Source organism: Mya arenaria, chromosome 13, assembly GCF_026914265.1.
Source record: "Mya arenaria isolate MELC-2E11 chromosome 13, ASM2691426v1".
NCBI classification, from domain to species: Eukaryota; Metazoa; Mollusca; class Bivalvia; order Myida; family Myidae; genus Mya; species Mya arenaria.
The window spans coordinates 41,726,786-41,743,055 of record NC_069134.1 but is presented as its reverse complement, the minus strand read 5'-3'; the positions used below and the strand labels follow the sequence as shown (position 1 = coordinate 41,743,055).

The following is a 16,270-nucleotide window of genomic DNA, read 5'->3' as shown; positions in this document are numbered from 1 at the left end:
GGGGGCGTGGTGCCTCTAAACAGGGTTTATATTTGATGTATTGACTAATAGTTTTCCCTATACAATGTAGTTTCCATTGTATTATCGATAAGCTTCAGATTTGGCTTCAGATTTGATGACGTGTATGGTCGCAACTTATGTCAAGATGTGACTTAAGCTGTACTTTTATTTGAATGCTATAAACATTAAAATTGCAATAGCAGAAGCTGTACTTTTGAGTGCAAGATGTAAGGTTTGTTTTCGTCAATCTGTTATGCCAATACATTACTTATGTATAACTTTAAAAAAAATGGTTAAAAATAAATGGACTGTATTGAAGAAAAAATAATCCCTGACCTTCACACCCCTATTATACACACCTTTAATAATTTGTTTTTCGGCTGCATTTTAATCTCACCATCCATGTGTGTAATGAAAAACCATGCAACCACGGTAACAAGACCATCATCAGAAACAAAAGCGTCGCGGAACGAACACCAAACGCCCATCTGTTTTATTTCAGTCGAAATAAATAGTATAAAAACTAACTGAACATTAATAAAAGGAAGGGATTGCTATATATGTGCATATTGGCCAAGTTTCATTCCCATGAACGGTTTTGGAGTCAAGTTTATTATATATAATGTACTTAATTATTTTAGCTCGACAGTGACGAAAGCTCTAGTCCGTTAACTGGGCAGAAACCAGAAGTGTGTCCTTTTTGAGAGGCCATCATAATGTGTCCCTGGTGGGGATCGACCCACAACCTCTCAGGTGAGCGGCGGACACCTTTACCACTAGACCTCTCTCATCCTGGTGGGGATCGACCCAACAACCTCTCAGGTGAGAGGCAGACACCTATACCACTAGACCACTCTGGTGGGGATCCACCCAACAACCTCTTGGGTGAGTGGAGGGCACCTATACCACTAGACCACCCTCACCCTGGTGGGGATCGACCCAACAACCTCTCAGGTGAGAGGCGGACACCTATACCACCAGACCTCTCACTCTGGTGGGGATCGACCCAACAACCTCTCAGGTGAAAGGCGATCACCTTTACCACTAGACCACCCTGGTGGGGATCCACCCAACAACCTCTTGGGTGAGTGGAGGGCACCTATACCACTAGACCACCCTCACCCTGGTGGGGATCGACCCAACAACCTCTCAGGTGAGAGGCGGGCACCTATACCACCAGACCTCTCACCCTGGTGGGGATCGACCCAACAACCTCTCAGGTGAGATGCGGACACCTATACCACCAGACCTCTCACCCTGGTGGGGATCGACCCAACAACCTCTCAGGTGAGAGGCGGACACCTATACCACCAGACCTCTCACCCTGGTGGGGATCGACCCAACAACCTCTCAGGTGAGTGGAGGGTACCTTTACCACTAGACCACCCTCACCCTGGTGGGGATCGACCCAACAACCTCTCAGGTGAGAGGCGGGCACCTATACCACCAGACCTCTCACACTGGTGGGGATCGACCCAACAACCTCTCAGGTGAGAGGCGGACACCTATACCACCAGACCTCTCACCCTGGTGGGGATCGACCCAACAACCTCTCAGGTGAGTGGAGGGCACCTTTACCACTAGACCACCCTCACCCTGGTGGGGATCGACCCAACAACCTCTCAGGTGAGAGGCGGGCACCTATACCACCAGACCTCTCACCCTGGTGGGGATCGACCCAACAACCTCTCAGGTGAGAGGCCGGCACCTATACCACTAGACCACCCTCACCCTGGTGGGGATCGACCCAACAACCTCTCAGGTGAGAGGCGGGCACCTATACCACCAGACCTCTCTCACCCTGGTTGGCTTCGACCCAACAACCTCCCAGGTGAGTGGAGGACACCTATACCACTAGACCACCCTCACCCTGGTGGGGATCGACCACACAATCTATTGGGTGATAGGTGGACTCTTATCACTTTCACCTTAGTAGGGATCGACCCCACAAACTCTTGGGTGAGAGGCGGGCACCTATACCACTGGACCACTCTCACCCACTAGTGGAGATAAGTCTGACCAAGGTTTAAGTTGTTGAACGACGCAGTCGACGACACCACCATTTTCACCGATATGGCTATAATAATTTACATTTTTTTTCGATGACCAGACGAGCTAAAAATGCTGCGTTGGTGCAAGCGAGCTGCAAACTATAAGCTAAATAATGTCTAAGCAAAAAATATATAAGAAAAACTACTATATAGTTTGGGCGAGATACATTAGTCCTTGAAACGAGTTACTAATTAAGTCGTTTGAACGAGATACACGAGATACGAAAGCTAAAACATATGACTTGTACCACCGTGTATAAGGGACATTTAGTTGTAAATAACATGACCGATCTAATGAATAGCCGATGTTTATTTGGATTATTGTCTGTTCCTGAAACTTCATGACACAGAGAGATGGAACGAACATAAAATTGTTGTGTTTTTCACCCCAAAACATCAAAATAAGTTAATTACAATCTTTTAATATAAGGGTGATGTCCATTTTTGTCAGTCGAAGATGCTAGTTGGTTGAATATAAAACTAAATGAAAAAAATGCCATTTTCGTGATAATGATTTGGGGACAAATTTCATTGTTTAGGTTAATCATGTTTTTCAACGATTGTGAAGAAAGTTATAATAACTTAAACTAAGTCGCTCTCCTTGGCACGATGATGCGCGAGCGTGTGATCTTGTGTTGTGGGGAAACCGGAGTGCCCGGAGAAATCCCACTTGTTCGGCTTGGTGACCACTTACCAAACTCACATGCTGGGCTAGGCCGGGAATCGAACCCGGGTCGCCTTGGTTTCGTTATTTGTTAGAGTGTAATTATTTCAGTATAGAAGGAAGGCGTTTCACGGATAACAATATTAATAGAACACCAAATCTATTGGTATTTTAACGTTTTATAAAATTAACTCCAGAATGTAACATGGTTTTGAAGTTGTGTAACTGCATGAAATATAATGTTAGCAATGTACCCCTCTTGATGTGTTGAAATTCACTATAAATACATGCGTAAAGCTGCACTCTCACAGATTGATTTTTTTGACAACTTTTTTGTCTTGGAATGAGCCATTTTTGCGTTAATGTCTGCAAACCAGTGATATAAGACTGCTGAAAAAAGAGCAGATCGCAGTATTCATATTTACGTATGAAGATTGATGTTTTATGTCTTAAGCGTTTCTTACGCTTCAATAAAAATGAATTTCCAGTTTTCCTATCGGTTTAGATCTTGTCTATTGCGAGTTATCTTGAATTGAATTGAAGAGACCGATTTTTTAAATGAGCTGATTCCGAGACATTTTTTTAAAGGTCAAAACTGTCAATTTGTGAGAGTGCTTTAAAGTTAATCAATGTTTCTTAATATGCATACTATGTTTATTGCAATGCTAATTTCTGGCATAAATTTATGACATTAATTTACTAAATAAAATTTGTAAAAATTTGTTACCGTAAGCTTTTTTTAGTTTCTTTATATTATAATATGTCATGTCTACCAGGTCCATTTAAATGTTTATCGGTTGTGCGTCAATAAAACTTGAAAGATGATAACTATGCGCAAGAGTGCCATTTCATAACTATTTGGCATCTTTATGGCGTAATGGAATACGTTACCAAACAAAACTTCCGTAATCACAGACGTGTTATACCATCAGGTGTTTCAGCCAAAAACATCATTTCCATTAAGAATACAGGGGGTTATATATGCGAGGTGCGAAACCATTAAATATTGACAATGGGTTGACGTCTTGTCTTTCGTACTTACCACTTTATCTCGACTATATTTGACATGTTGTGTAATGTTTACTATCTTATGGCGTTATTTTTCTTTTCGGTTTTATTTGGCCTTGATCCCTATACATCATCAAAACATTATGTAAGAGGTAGGAAATTATAGTTTTAAAACTACTGTAGCTCAAATATATATGGAGGCCCCAATATCGCGAACATACCAAGTCATTTCTCAATTCGATGCTCAACGCGTTCTTCCATAAATTATACCAACATTACGTAATTCAAAATTACCAATTTTTAACTCTTTTAAATGGACTCGCTCATGTTTTATTTGACAAAAAAATAGTGTTAGAAATCATTAGGAGTGATAAAACTTAGATAACAAAAGCTGGAAACCTTCAGCATAAGTATATATTTACTTAAATAACGTCCTTTAAGCGTTAATTACGGCTTTAAGCGATTCGTTGTTGCGCGATTGGTTGATTGACATTATCGCGTGATGTTATCAATGTATTGTTAAAAGGTCAAAATATCCATCAAATATGTATAAGTCACGATGTCCTTGTGATTAAGACGTATGTTTTCTATTATGTTCTTTACTTTACCGGCGTGGGTTCCAAAATACGTTTTATACTATAATTGCATGTTCAGCAATTTTGTTATTATATAGTAAACATACGATAAAAATAAGTGTTTTCAGATGCATTGCCGGAATTTTCGGTCCCTAACATAAACGAGACCCTTTAAAGCGCATTCTCTTGTGCATTATGTCCACAAGCAGCATTGCACGTTATTCTTAAGAATTTAATTTCTGAAAGACAACATGTTGTTAAGAAATAACTAGAAAAATAATAAATTGAACTCGAGTACAATTTTTGCTCTCGAACAATTTTGTTTATAAAATATTGAACAAATATTTTTTTTTTTCAAAATACTATATGAGAGAATGCGTTTTTTAAAAGAGTAAACATATACTATTTCGAAATTGTGGTAACATGAGCTGATTACGAGAAATGACTTAAGTATTTTTGTGATATATGAGCCAGACACAAAAGTTGAAATCTTAAATTCTATTCAAAATTGCTACTTCTCAAGCAAAGAAGGCGAAAGTTGCTGTAAATGTTAAAAATAACACGAGTTACCATTATTTACAAAATCGCACTGAATCATTTCAACACACCTTTTATTCATTCAATAATTCTCATTTTGACACGAACTCTCAAATTCAGACTCAATATGTTAGTTCATATGGGCCCTGGGGCCGGTTTCGAACAGTCCCAATTCCAAGTCTGTACACGGACTCAGAAAGCCACTTTTATTTAATTACAAATACTCATTAGATGTCAATAATTGTACAAGTTCAAAATTGCAATAAAAAAAGCAAATTTCCCCATCAAACCTTAACTAGAAAGCAAGGTACCATGAAATGAAGATTTGCAGTTTTGCCACTTGAGTTTGAACTAAGACTTTAGAGAATTAGGAATCATGACAAGAGGTCTAGTCCTTTTCCACTGAACAAAATGACTGTTACTTAAAGATGTACCATGGATATTTCATGATGTTTGCAATGTTTGATTTACTAGAGAGAAGAAGACCAGATAATTTTATTGGACAATTCAAGTTTTTATTCCACCATTTGTTCGGATTGAGACTGTAAGAACTCATTTAAAGTGATACTCGTATTTAAATTCAATACATACACATGAATAACAAACATAATATTTTAGCGATTAACCTTTTAATAGCTGAACACGGACAAATATAAATTGACTGGTGGGTCTTACAAGATTTACAGTGATCAACTATCGTCTCTTAATGTAGAAATACCGTGATTTCTGCACCTTTCTTTCAAATAAAACACAATATCCTTCAAAAGAACCACTGTTTTCGATATCTATTCATCATTTTCGGTAAATTAAAACAAGTGTATTAATTGTGGTACATCTTGTTTGGGAGTAAGAGGGCATCTTTAAGAGTTATATATTCTTTAAAGTGGAAACGCGTTTCGTGTATTCTTGTTTGATTTTGTCACGTTCGTTTGATTTTTATGTCGCATCCAGCATTTGAGCATTAGTCACATCGCCATATACATAAATCTAAATTATTCTTCGCATGCTTGGTTTCAAAATACGCTGTTGTAATTGATACACCTAAGGCGACTATAAATTAATTGCTAGATTTTCATCCCCGCCCGCCTCCTCTTTCTACTGCGGCCCAATAAATCTTATTTCTTCAAAAATTTTGAACAAGGATCTGTATTTGCGTATCGGCCCGATACTGTTCGGAAACGGTATTTATTCATACCAACGGTATCGATGTATTACATTCACATTATAAATAGGTGAAATGTTTCTATCTTGTTCGTAGTTCGTCTAAGAAAATAAGAAATAAAATGTCACCCCTGCCTCAATTTAAAACCAAATTTGATGATATTCTAGCAATTAATTTATATTTGCTGTATTAGATATTTTCCGAAAGTTACAAGTTATAATAAAATCACAAATAGCAAATCAGTATATTTAAAGAATTTATTATAAGTATTTGTTAAAAACATAAACTATACAAATATGATAACAGAAAAACACCATTCATAAACAAAACATCGTATTTAAAATACTTTGTTCGATAACAGCATGCATCAGTAAACTGTTTAATTGATCAAGAAGGAAGTGTTATACTCTTAAAGGCCTAGTTTAAGGAATGTTTAGCATGATAATCCCCTGCTGTGCATCTCCTGCAAATTGCACTTGTGTCACAATAGGGGCCAATTTCCTGTGTATTCGTTTATTGACTCACTGCCATTTCTATAATAAATCTTCTAAAACTGCACAGTAAGATACTCAGATCGGAGATCTGATAAGAGGGATCAAGGCAAGTAGATAAAGATCAATAAACCGAAATTGTGTACTATACACAGTTGTTTGTTGCTGTTGTTGTTTTTTTGTGTTTTGTTTGTGTGTGTGTGTTTTTTTTTGTTGTTTTTTTGTTGTTGTTTTTTTTTTTTTTTTTTTTTTTTTTTTTGGGGGGGGGGGGCACTTATAGAAGGCTTAAACTAGGCCTTTAAGAATAAGGTAGAATTATTATACAACAGTAAGAGAGATTTACAACTATTGTGATCTGTTTCAAAAACAAGCAATTGAAACCACATAGTTTTTTTCATAGAGAAAGGTTTAAGAGTTTGAACCACAAAGTTAGCCTAAATAAAAAAATACAAATAAGTTGCAAATGAAAGTTAAACATGGGTTTGTGTGAACGTTTGTTATTTCTACCACAAAGTGGCCAATAATCCAATTATTTCCTTTTTCTTTCTGAATTATTCAACTCAAAGAGTTTACATTACATGATTGAATTTCATTACAAAGTTTGAAAATTGACCGCGTTCTCCCTGCTTGTGTTACCAAGCTAAAATAATAAAGAACTATGTTAAACTGATTATTTTCTCTACTATTTGTAATTCTACACTCATGTGAAAAGAATATTACTTCAAGTTTTCAGTGCAATTTACTCACGAAATTAAATGACTAATTGCAGGTTTGAATAACGATTTTTGTGTATTCAATTTTTGTAAATAACAACTGGATAGACAAGTATATTTCTGTTGAAAAAATACGCTTGACAAAAAATGTAATTTCAATAAAATAAATAAATAAAATGCTGTTAAAAATTCATTTCTATTTCACAGAGAAAACCTTCGATAACTCCAAGAATGTTTATCAAGCATTTTCTAGTTCCAATCAGATAGGGGAAGTATTAAAAGGTTGTGATTTTTAAACTGCTAAGATTTGAAAGAAAGTATTTTTTCGTTCATACATGGACTCTTTGCAAGTGTGTATTTAATAATTGAATCCGATTTTAAATGTGAAAAGAAGAGTAAGAATGGAAAATTGAACTAAACCCCGAATGATTCTTTAACGTCTTAACATTGGCCTTTATATATCTGGTTTGTATTTTATATATTGATATTCAGACAGGAACTCATTTCTTTGAAATAAGATGTGTTCAAAACCTATTCATCAATTAATTAATAAATCATCATCTTAAAGCAATACTGACCGCGATTCATTCAAAACTATTGCAAGAAATATCGACTTCTAGGCCAGTAATTTGTTATTTCTATTAGATCAATGGATAAGTTAATTAAATGCCTGATACACAATAAAAACCCAGCTGTCACAAAAAGAATGTCATCGATCTGATGAACGGCCAAATGATCAATACTATATATGATGGTTAAAGATTAAACCGAGTAATAATTAATCCGCTCTGTTCCTGATACTTTATACTTAAAGATAATTTGTATGTTGTAACATGAAGTAAGGTTGTCTTGATGGATTAGCTGCATATTTCCATTCATCATTTTTCGCATAATGTAATCCTATGTATTCATAAGATATAGTGCAATTTGTCTTAAAAGAAGTCGTAGATTTCAAGTATAACTTTCTTCATCGTGCACGCTATCTTTTGTTGTTACAAAAAATGTCAACTTTGTTCAAAATATCAACATTCCATCTTGGTTTTTTTCTTCATTTTCTGCCGCACAAAAACTTCTATCCATTAAGACGATCTAACAAATTATACAGCCACACAGACTTAAAATACACATTAAATGCAATCAAATTAATTAATCATCACATGTGTTACAGTATGCATGCAATTATTCATATAAATTAGGCGTTTATATACATATATAAATAAATATAAACTGATTTACAAACGCCTAAAGAATGCGGGTTAATTGAAGTAAAAATAGAGCATTTGAAAGAATATTATTAGTACTCAAAATGAAACGTTTTACTTATAAAAAATAACCTAAGTACTGCTTGGCTGAACGGCTCATTTTGCAAGCAAGCAACATTTTGGCAATTTAGTATGTAAACTAATACCTTAAACTGGCCATTAATACTATTTTAATTGCTGTAATTAAGTGCATTAAGCTATTTCCCATTAATGTCTGACTCAGGCACAGTTTATGTAATAGCCTTCAACAAATATTATTATGCTCGAGTTATATATTTAAAGTGACAGCAATTGTAAGATCTTACCATTCAATTAAACACACGTCGCATTGTCAGTTGTATCCTGTCTTAAGCCATATATTTTATGCAAACACTTTTCAACAATTAAATAAAATGTAGTCAGATAGCTTTTAAGTTTTAGAACTACAGAGACGTGAGCATTCTTTCGAACTCAACTTAGTTGTTTGGCTGTCAGATTTACTTTTTGTGTGATATAAAGTTATTACTGTTAGCTAAGATCTTAAATCAAACTGCTTGCATGAATAGGTATGCAGTATACAATGATTTGAACATAAAGTCATACGCCCAAAATATTTCATGGAGACTTGTTTCTTCCCTTAAATAAGTAGCATATATGTTCATATTTGTGTTCGAAACTGGGGAGCGTTTCACTAAAGAATTTTAGTCCTAACTTTAATTATCTTAAAACTGTATAAACGTCACAAATGGTAAAAAAAATTAATACTGGCTCAAGTTCAATTAAAGCGACACTCTTATTCAAAATCAATGCATACATATGTATAGCAAACATCAATTTTGACTGATAAACCTTCAAATTCTTACTTAATAATGCAATTATGGAAAATATTAATTACTGATAACAAAATTGTAACCATGTATTTAATAGCAGCAAACGCAAAGATATTAAATGTTTGGTGAATGCTAAAAGATTTACTGCGATTTACTGTGGTCTCATAAGGTAGAAGTACCGTGTTTTATGCTCATTTCTTTCAAATTAAACTCGGTATCCTTCATATGAACCATTGTTTTCGACATTTATTCATCCTTTTTGGAATGTTAAAACAATATTATTAATTGTGGTAAATCTTATTTGGGAATAAGAGTGCATCTTTAACACAAATATGTAGCAAAATAACGTATTATGACATAAGATATTTTCAATTTACGTCTACGATTGACTAAGATCTTTATTGAAATTGCCCCCAGGGATGCTTAATATATAATAAATGCAACCATTGTGTTTAACCACACCTCTCATACCACATAAAAATATAGTTTAACATGCTTGGCACTTCAATGTCTTTTAAAAGAACACACTGCATTATACATGTATCTGAACAGCTTATTTAATGATCATCTGGTTTATTCGGCCGACAAAGCAAGATTACCATAACAATTTTCAGTCTGGAACAAACTACTAGTACAGTCGAACCTCGTTGGTTCGAGCTCCCATGGACCGGCGAAAATACCTCGAGCCTCGTAAAGATCGAGCCAAGCGGGAATGCTTACATTCAGTAAAAGAAATCGGTCTTTAACATCAAGTTCGAGCCTCGGAGAACTTCGAGCTAAGTGAGTTCGAGCCAACGGGGTTCGACTGTACTAGTATATCCAAACCTTAGCGCTATAAATACAATAATGGCATTGACTTTTTTCGACCGATTTGTTTTGAAGATCCTGTTTTTGAACTGTGATTTTCTTTCGAGTCTGAGTATTTTTCATCACTACTCCGGCTACCCTTTGAGTTGCCCAAACTTTCCTTAGAAATCCGTCTCTGAAACGATTGCTTCGTCTTATGAACAGTCACAATTTTTTGCTGAACTGGGCTTGACCCAGATCCCGCGGGGCTTGCCCGACCGTTGGATTGTACAACGAGGGATTGAATATGTGGGGCGGAGTCTGCGCGTTTGTAAGGCCTCGGCGGAAGCTCCGGAGGAGAGTCCCGGTCGTGGAGGCGCCCGTTAAGATTTAGGCGGTTGTGATTTGCATCAAAGCCGGACCTTGGATCCACGAAACTGTAATTGGCGTTTTTCTGACTTCCCACTACATCCCCACGGTCAAGCATTGCCAGACGAGACTTGAACTTGGTCATCGGTTCGAATTCCGGTTCCTCATAATACGTTTCCTCGTCAGAATCACGTGTCCGAGTGAATTTTTCCACTGGTGGCTGTTTGCCCTCTCGAAGGTAGCCATAAAGGTCGTCCAACTCGTCTAACAAAATATCCTCTTTACTTTTCGATCGTTTCATTTGACTGGAGGGCTTGGCAGGTGCGGTAACTTTTGTATTCGTATCGGAGTAGATGTTGGCCATTGTGTGGCTTTTAGTCTTCATTGCGCTCTCGGGCACAGATATTATCAGATGTATAGTGTTGTGATAGTTCGCAATCAGACGGTTACACTTCACCATAATGTTTGTATATGCCTCATTTGCTTTCAACTCCTCGTTATTCACAGCAGAAACTAGTCTTAGGTTGACCTCTGTTGGAATGGGAAATATCCTGGGAACATTTCTATCCAGTGGGCAAACAAAGGCATTCTCATCCGTATAAGCCCAGTCTAGTCTTATTAATCCCGTGAACCTATTAGAGTCTACCTTTGGCCATACTCCTTGGATTAGTTTGACTGTCAGAGGCAAGCGGAATCGGTGCATAATATCCTTTATAAGGAAAACTCCAGCAACGTCTGTCGCACTTGCAATCGGAGTAAACAGTCCAGTTTGGTCAAAACTGAGATAGAGGTCATCGCCCTTAATGTCTTTACACTTCAATAACCGAACCTTGCCTGGTAAACTGACCGGGGTGTCAATAGTATAGTCACCTATAATTTTCAATTGCTCTCCGGCTATCACCACTTTGGTTGCATCAAATGTCATCTTTCCATCCCGGTCGTTGACCAAATAAGCTTTGACATTCTGTCTCACAAGGACATTGTTGACGGTAGGAAACTGCCTCGCTAGTTCCATAACAGTGTCAATAGGCTTTGCAGATCTGCCATTCTCAGACACAAGCTCGAACCAACCTTTGTAGGTCACTGGAATGGACAAACGTTGCTCAAGCGCCACCAGCTTGTGTGTCCGTCTGTCCCGGCTATCAATGCGAGCAACACTGTGACCCAGTATCTTAAATCCAGTTTTAATCGAGTGTACCAGCACATCCTGGTGAAGCTTTTTCAAAGGACTGAATTTGGATGCCCCGATATTCATAAACTGTCCCTTAACAACCTTAGAAATACCTGGCACTTCATAGGTCATCAAAAAATCCTTCAAACTCACTTGTTCTGTCCCCCATACAGGGTGGGACATCGCCTCTCCGTTGGAAGCCATTGATTTTAATTCGTAATCCACAAATCAGAAACAAATTATCACAAACATTCCAAGCTATGTATTATTCACCATATATTTATCTAATACGACAACAATTTAACATGAACGGTCACGTCTGAACAATTCTACGTTATATTTCACCTCTTAAATCCGTTCAGGTGTAGTATATTCACTGTATTTACCTGCTCTATTCAGTATTCGACTGTCGTCTGCTATTTGAATACCCGTTGAACAAGTTTTACAATAATGGCGGAAATACAATCCGGATCCGCTTCATTTGGTTTGCAATCGGCTTTCTTCGCTGGCTTCACAACATTGCACTGTCGATAAGGCGCAACTTAAATTGTAGTCCTGTGACTCAGCGACGCTGACAAATTATTTAAGCAACAAATATAATGCCTACTCTCTTCTATACATAGTCTTGGTATTTAAAATATTATACTTGATTTAAATTATGAAGTTTAGATGTGTACATACATACTTGCGTATCGTTTACTTGTTATTTCTACCGAAGTGAAAAGATTTCAATTCAGAACAGTATGAAATTCATCAAAATTAATGTCGCTTCCGGTTGGAAACGGTAAATATAGCAGAATTAATATCTTTATCATCTGCCTTCTTTCACTTTCAACATACAGTTGTATCATATGCAGTCTCTGTAACAATTTTCAACTGATTTAAACTAACCAACGGTCATAGAACGCCATGCCGAGAATTTGCTTAAAATCTGTCTTATTAGATAAAATCCATTAAATACCATTTCTGTTTAAATAACATTTCTAAATTAAATTGAATTGTATTGTTTTCGTAATTTATCAACTAAGACAAAAAAAACGCCACATAAATCATAAAAGAGGTTACAATATGTTCGTGTTTATCGACAGTGTTTAGGATTTACACTTGACCAGCCCACAAAGTTTAGTCATTGGGCAAATATTGGTTCACCGTAGGCGTGAATTCTTTACTTGTTTTTGTTTTTCTTTATTTTCTTTATTTCAAAAAGAGGTCAGTCGTCCCACAATAGAATTACCGAAGCTTAAAGAATACGTTGTCATTTGTTTATCTATCGAGTAAGTAAACTCACAGTATATTTCTGTAACAATAGGAAGAAAATGATTTCCAAAAATAAGGCTTAATCATAGTCAAAGTGCGTTGGCTTTCAGGCTGACAAAATAAACAAACAAGGATCGTCTGAAATCATGTTTAACATTAAACAGTTAAGAAAGACTCTCTTACAAATCAAGTTTATGAAAGTGAAATTCAAAACACGTGGGAATAAAATCGTTTGTATATTCATGAAGTCTATAATGAATGTCTTTAATATCGAAACGATAACTTGGGCAAACAAGGGAGCTCCGAAAAACAAGAGAGCTCCGAGGGGGGCCTAGTTCTCAATTTAAGAAATTGTCACATTTTATAAAGGATCATTTCGATTCAAATTATCACAGGGTAAGATCATTATTCGGTACACTTATGCACAAGTCAATTGTAACCACGCCCCCCCCCTCCCCCCAGGTCCGGTGGTATACCGGGGATAGCCGGGGAAATGGGCCGTGGTTTTACCTTTCAGGTGGCCCCGCAGTGCCGGGTGAATGTGGTGGTTTTGCTTCGCTTTAAATATAGCGGGGAATGGGGCTTACCTAGGGTCCCTGGGGTTGCGGGGGCATTTGGCGGGGATTTTATCATCTGTTCGTCCCTGCAGGGCGGGGATTTTAGCCGGGGTTGGCTGGACCGAAAGTCAAAGTCCCCGCTATTCCCCGGACCTGGAGGGGGGTGGCGTGGTTACAATTGACTGGTGCATTATTTAATTGATTCTCCCAATGTCAAGATACGAGTGGCGAATCCTGGGTTGATATTCATAAAATAGCTTTATAAGCCATTTCTTCACTTAACACGAAGTCAAATTTATTTCTTAACTTAACACGAAGTCAAATTTATAGAGAATTATTATAAGTGTTTTTAATACCAAAGTATGTATTTGCAGTAATTTTAATATAATGTAAAGGTATTATTATGTTATATTATATCATATGACCAGTGAGATAATTAACTTCAAAGCTAGGAAATGACTTAAGATGTAGCTTATAAGAGTATGTCTTTTGAATTCAGACTAAAATGAAGTATTTGTTATGAATACATGTATAGCCGCATCTAAGTATATCACGTATATCGTTTGCATTGCTGGAAGGTTAATTCCATTCTAGAGCTAACATGAGCTTCGCGCGAGTTGCCTCCCTGCCGAATCTAGCCGATGAACATGATGTCCAAGGCATAGTGTCACGTTTCGGTCGCCACGCTTAGCTACATTGGGAATCGTGGCTACAATGCCGGAAAACGTATAGCAACGTGGCTAAAACGTGACAAATCGTGAACAGGAAATTTAAATTTAGACATGTGGTTAGATCTTGAAAGACCGTAGTTAAACGAAGCAAAATCGTGATCTATTGCGTTTGTTGACACGTTGTGCGGCGCCTTTCTACTTTATCGCTGTGTACAGCTATGATTCGTTGTAAGTTGTTGAAGTACTTTACTGCGTTTTGCTACGATGTTCGACGTTTTGCTACGATGTTCTACGTTGTTCAGCGTTTTGCTACGATGTTCTACGTTGTTCGACGTTTTGCTACGATGTTCTGCGTTGTTCAACGTTTTGCTACGATGTTCTACGTTGTTCGACGTTTTGCTACGATGTTCTGCGTTGTTCGACGTTTTACTACGATGTTGTACGTTATTCGACGTTTTGATACGATGCTCTGCATTGTTCAACGTTTTGCTACGATGTTGTACGTTGTTCGACGTTTTGCTACGATGCTCTGCATTGTTCAACGATTTACTACGATGTTCTACGTTGTTCGACATTGTGCTACGTTGCTGGTATGTTGTGGTACCTTTGGATACTCTCTGTCGCGGCGAAATCTGCCAGAGACTCCATATATACCACTCCATCTAGGACCTAAAATCATTTGTGTTCTTGCTAAGAGCAGGTGCTGAACCTTTACCATGGGTCTCTAACTGGAGAATGCTTTCCTAGCCCTGGCCTAAGACATGCTGCAAAATATGTTGCTGCTCCTCAGGAAAGAGGATATCAGAAGAAGGGGAGACAAGCCTGGCGCATCGTGTTCTACAGGAACTTGCTCCGGTCATGTGAGGGTTTTGGCCAGTACCACCAACTCTTGAAAGAACTGAGGAGGAAGGATGTGGCCGCCTTCCTAAACTTCCTCAGAGTTGAGACCGCCTATTCCAGGAGCAAGTGGAAATGCTGACCAAAATAATAAAGAAGGACAGCTGGTTTCAGAAGGCCCTGCCACCTGGTGTGAAAGTTGCGTCACATTGTCACTAGAGACAGTTACCATGCAATGAACTACATGGTCAAAAAAGTTTGGATGCCATCGTAACAGAGTACTCAAGTCCACAAGACAAGTGGCGAGTGGCAGCCAAACTATTCAAAAACAGGTGGCAGTATTCACATGTTATCGGTGCGCTAAACTGGAAGCACGTGACCAAAAGAAAATAAACCAAGGGCGAATCCACGTAGTTTAACATCTGGGGTACAACTAAATCGACCTTATGACTCTGGTAAACGCTGACCATAAGTTCCAGTGGGTCAACGTTCGCTGCCCTGGCTACTGTTCCGATACGCAGATATGGAGTACCTGTGGCCTCAGAGACCGCATCGTCACCGACCATGCCGGATGGCGTCAAAAAGACCGTTTACATCACCAAGACAGGGACAGCCCCTACTCCATCATTGATGAAAAAGGCGTTCGCACTTAAGACCTTGCTGATGGAACCATTCCTCGAGGCGGTACATGGACCATGAAAAGATCTTCATCTATCGACCTTTCGCGAGCTAGGAGAATGTTAAAGAATGCATTCTGTATACGGACCAACAGCTTTACACTCTGCTCACCACGTTGAAGCAGAATCCGAGAACAGTTGCGTCAATCGTTCTCGCCTGCGTTTTTCTGCACATCAGCATGAGGGTTCGCTTCGTACATGAGCATAATGGCTTGGTTGACGAGGAGGACAACAACCACCAGGTCAACCCGAGTACCTGGCGACATGCAACAAGTGATAGGCGGCAACTTTAACAACTGAAACGCAACGTCTCCTCACCAGCAGATAGTGTGGCATGGTCTGACTCATTCGGAACACCTCGGCCATTTTCCACCGAAAACAGCCACGGGTGTGTATGGATTGCTCACAATGTCAGAATTATTTTCATTTAACCACGCTGCAAGTAGATCGCATATTTATTTCAATTCAGTAGTCAAATTTAATGGCTACCCTCTGGGAATCTTAATTATTTATGCAATAATACACTTTACGGGCAATCAATTTATGCTTAGTTATACAAAATACACGTTAAAACACTACAATCAATTAAAACTATTATTTAAATTTCTTCAACTAATGAGCCGTCATACACCCGAGGTTGTTTTTGATGAAAAATAGCCGAGGTGTTCCGAAT

At 38.0% G+C, this 16,270-nt stretch overlaps 1 protein-coding gene across 1 annotated transcript; it reads right to left on the bottom strand.

Moving 5' to 3' along the window:
* Positions 1-6,240: 6,240 nt before the first annotated feature.
* On the bottom strand, positions 6,241-12,070 carry LOC128214335 (uncharacterized). The gene has a single exon (XM_052920757.1). It carries the CDS (start codon positions 11,800-11,802, stop codon positions 10,105-10,107), a length of 1,698 nt encoding a protein of 565 aa, XP_052776717.1. The 5' UTR covers positions 11,803-12,070; the 3' UTR covers positions 6,241-10,104.
* Between the last annotated feature and the right edge of the window lie 4,200 nt (positions 12,071-16,270).

Excerpts from the sequence above, each read along its gene's own strand:
- LOC128214335 (XM_052920757.1), bottom strand. The coding sequence starts at position 11,802 with ATGGCTTCCAACGGAGAGGCGATGTCCCACCCTGTATGGGGGACAGAA.